The sequence below is a fragment of the Limulus polyphemus genome, unplaced genomic scaffold (assembly GCF_000517525.1).
Source record: "Limulus polyphemus unplaced genomic scaffold, Limulus_polyphemus-2.1.2 Scaffold1461, whole genome shotgun sequence".
Taxonomy (NCBI): Eukaryota; Metazoa; Arthropoda; class Merostomata; order Xiphosura; family Limulidae; genus Limulus; species Limulus polyphemus.
The window spans coordinates 135883-137612 of NW_013667071.1; the positions used below are offsets into that span (position 1 = coordinate 135883).

General features: G+C 32.5%; 1 protein-coding gene across 2 annotated transcripts in view; it reads right to left on the reverse strand.

The window, feature by feature from the left end:
* Positions 1 to 1730, reverse strand: part of LOC106463687 (protein O-GlcNAcase-like) — a 38258-nt gene that overhangs the window by 21988 nt on the left and 14540 nt on the right. For both annotated transcript variants that reach the window (XM_013923747.2, XM_013923746.2), the window contains exon 5: positions 868 to 1036. In XM_013923747.2, the coding sequence (XP_013779201.1) occupies positions 868 to 1036 (169 nt within the window). The remainder of the gene's footprint in view (positions 1 to 867; positions 1037 to 1730) is intronic.

The window sequence follows — 1730 nt, forward strand, 5'->3', positions numbered from 1 at the left end:
CCTTCACGGGTTGCCACACACGGCAAACACATGGGTGGATGTTTAGATCCCAGAGGAGGTAACTGAAAATACAGAACCATACCTGGGAGGTCCCCTCACCACGTACATGAATCCACATTGAGGGGGTAATCATCTGTCAAGTTTAATGGGACAATACAGTTTTCACTGATTTGCTCCTAAAAATTTGAGATTATCTTGGATGTTTAATTATGTGTTTTCGTATGTGACCAATAGAATGTGTACTTTACGATTAAAAACATATTGATTCTATTTACATGCTAAATCCACACCCCAGCTTAAATGTACTGCTCTATAACATATCTATTGTATTCTTTAATGACTTTACACTGTTGAAGGGTTAATTAAAAAAGCCAACCATTCTCTTTGTAATTTACTCAAATGTGCATATATGTGGATGGTGAATTGACAGGTCTTAGAATGAAAAATTAGCCCCATTTATTCTTTCCATAACTTGTTACTTTAGTCATATTGAACTCCAAGTGTCAGTATCATTCATTATTTTCAATAATCACCAGCAAATAAGTGCAATGCCTAGACCCAAATGTTATAATAAACCAAAGATATAACCTCAGCCACCATAAGACATAATAATTCAGCAATCTTGAACTCTTGGATATACTTTTAACAAGACCTAGTTGATTGGCTTATGCCTAGCATAGTTCCTCAGTGAATCCAGATTATGAGAATTTATTTTCTCTTAATATTTAACACACACATTTCTGACCATCAACTAGAAGTTTCTATTTTTTGTTTCTTCCAATAATATTTTTACCCATACACAAGAGTTAGTTTAAAAACAATAGCAAAAAAGCCCTAAATGATGTAGAATAAACACTAGCAAATTACCTGTTGGACAAAAAAGAAACATGGGCTGAGACAAGTGTTGATATACTTCATTCGTCACAGACACTTGCGCATGACCAAATGACTGAAACAGTTCCTTATCAGCTTCACTTATGTCTGGCTCAATGTCGTCAAACAACAGAGCAAATGCATTGCAACCAAACTGTGCAACCTGTAAGCAAAGAATGGAATAATTTATTAATATTAACAAATTAGTGAGTAGTTAACATAAACACATAAACGTAAAGGCTGGTTAGAAAATAGTAATCATTGCTGAATATACTTTATCAATATAAAATAATTAATCCTTTATCTGCCATGGTCATTTTGATCTTATCGTGAGGGCAAAATCACATTTGTGAATTGAAAAAATTATAGAGAACTTATCTTTTATTGGATTTCAGATTTTATTTTTGTAAGTAGTGGCATAACATTTAATTATTTGTACAAAATTGTATTATTTAATGATGTTTAAAGAGGAATTTAATGAAAAAAAATCCTAAAATATGTTTTAGACTGTAAATAAGCACCCTGTAAGAAGAAAATTTTTTTTTCAAAATTTTTGCAAAATATTTCCTTCCACTTCACCACTGGCCCTGCCATATATTATTGGTATCTAAACCTTTTTCTAGTCTGTTTTCTTTATAAAACAGAGTCTGGGCATGTTAAACTTCAGTTGTAAAACTTTTAGCCAATCCTAGTCGAAGGTTACAATTTCAGTACCATATCATTCCAATCGCTGTATCTCACATTTGACAAATCATAGGATAAGGAAAACACGTGACAAAACGTTGTTCTCTGGATTTTACAATATGAATGTGGGTGGTGCTTATTATAGTAACTGCCATTTTATGTAGAGGTTGTAT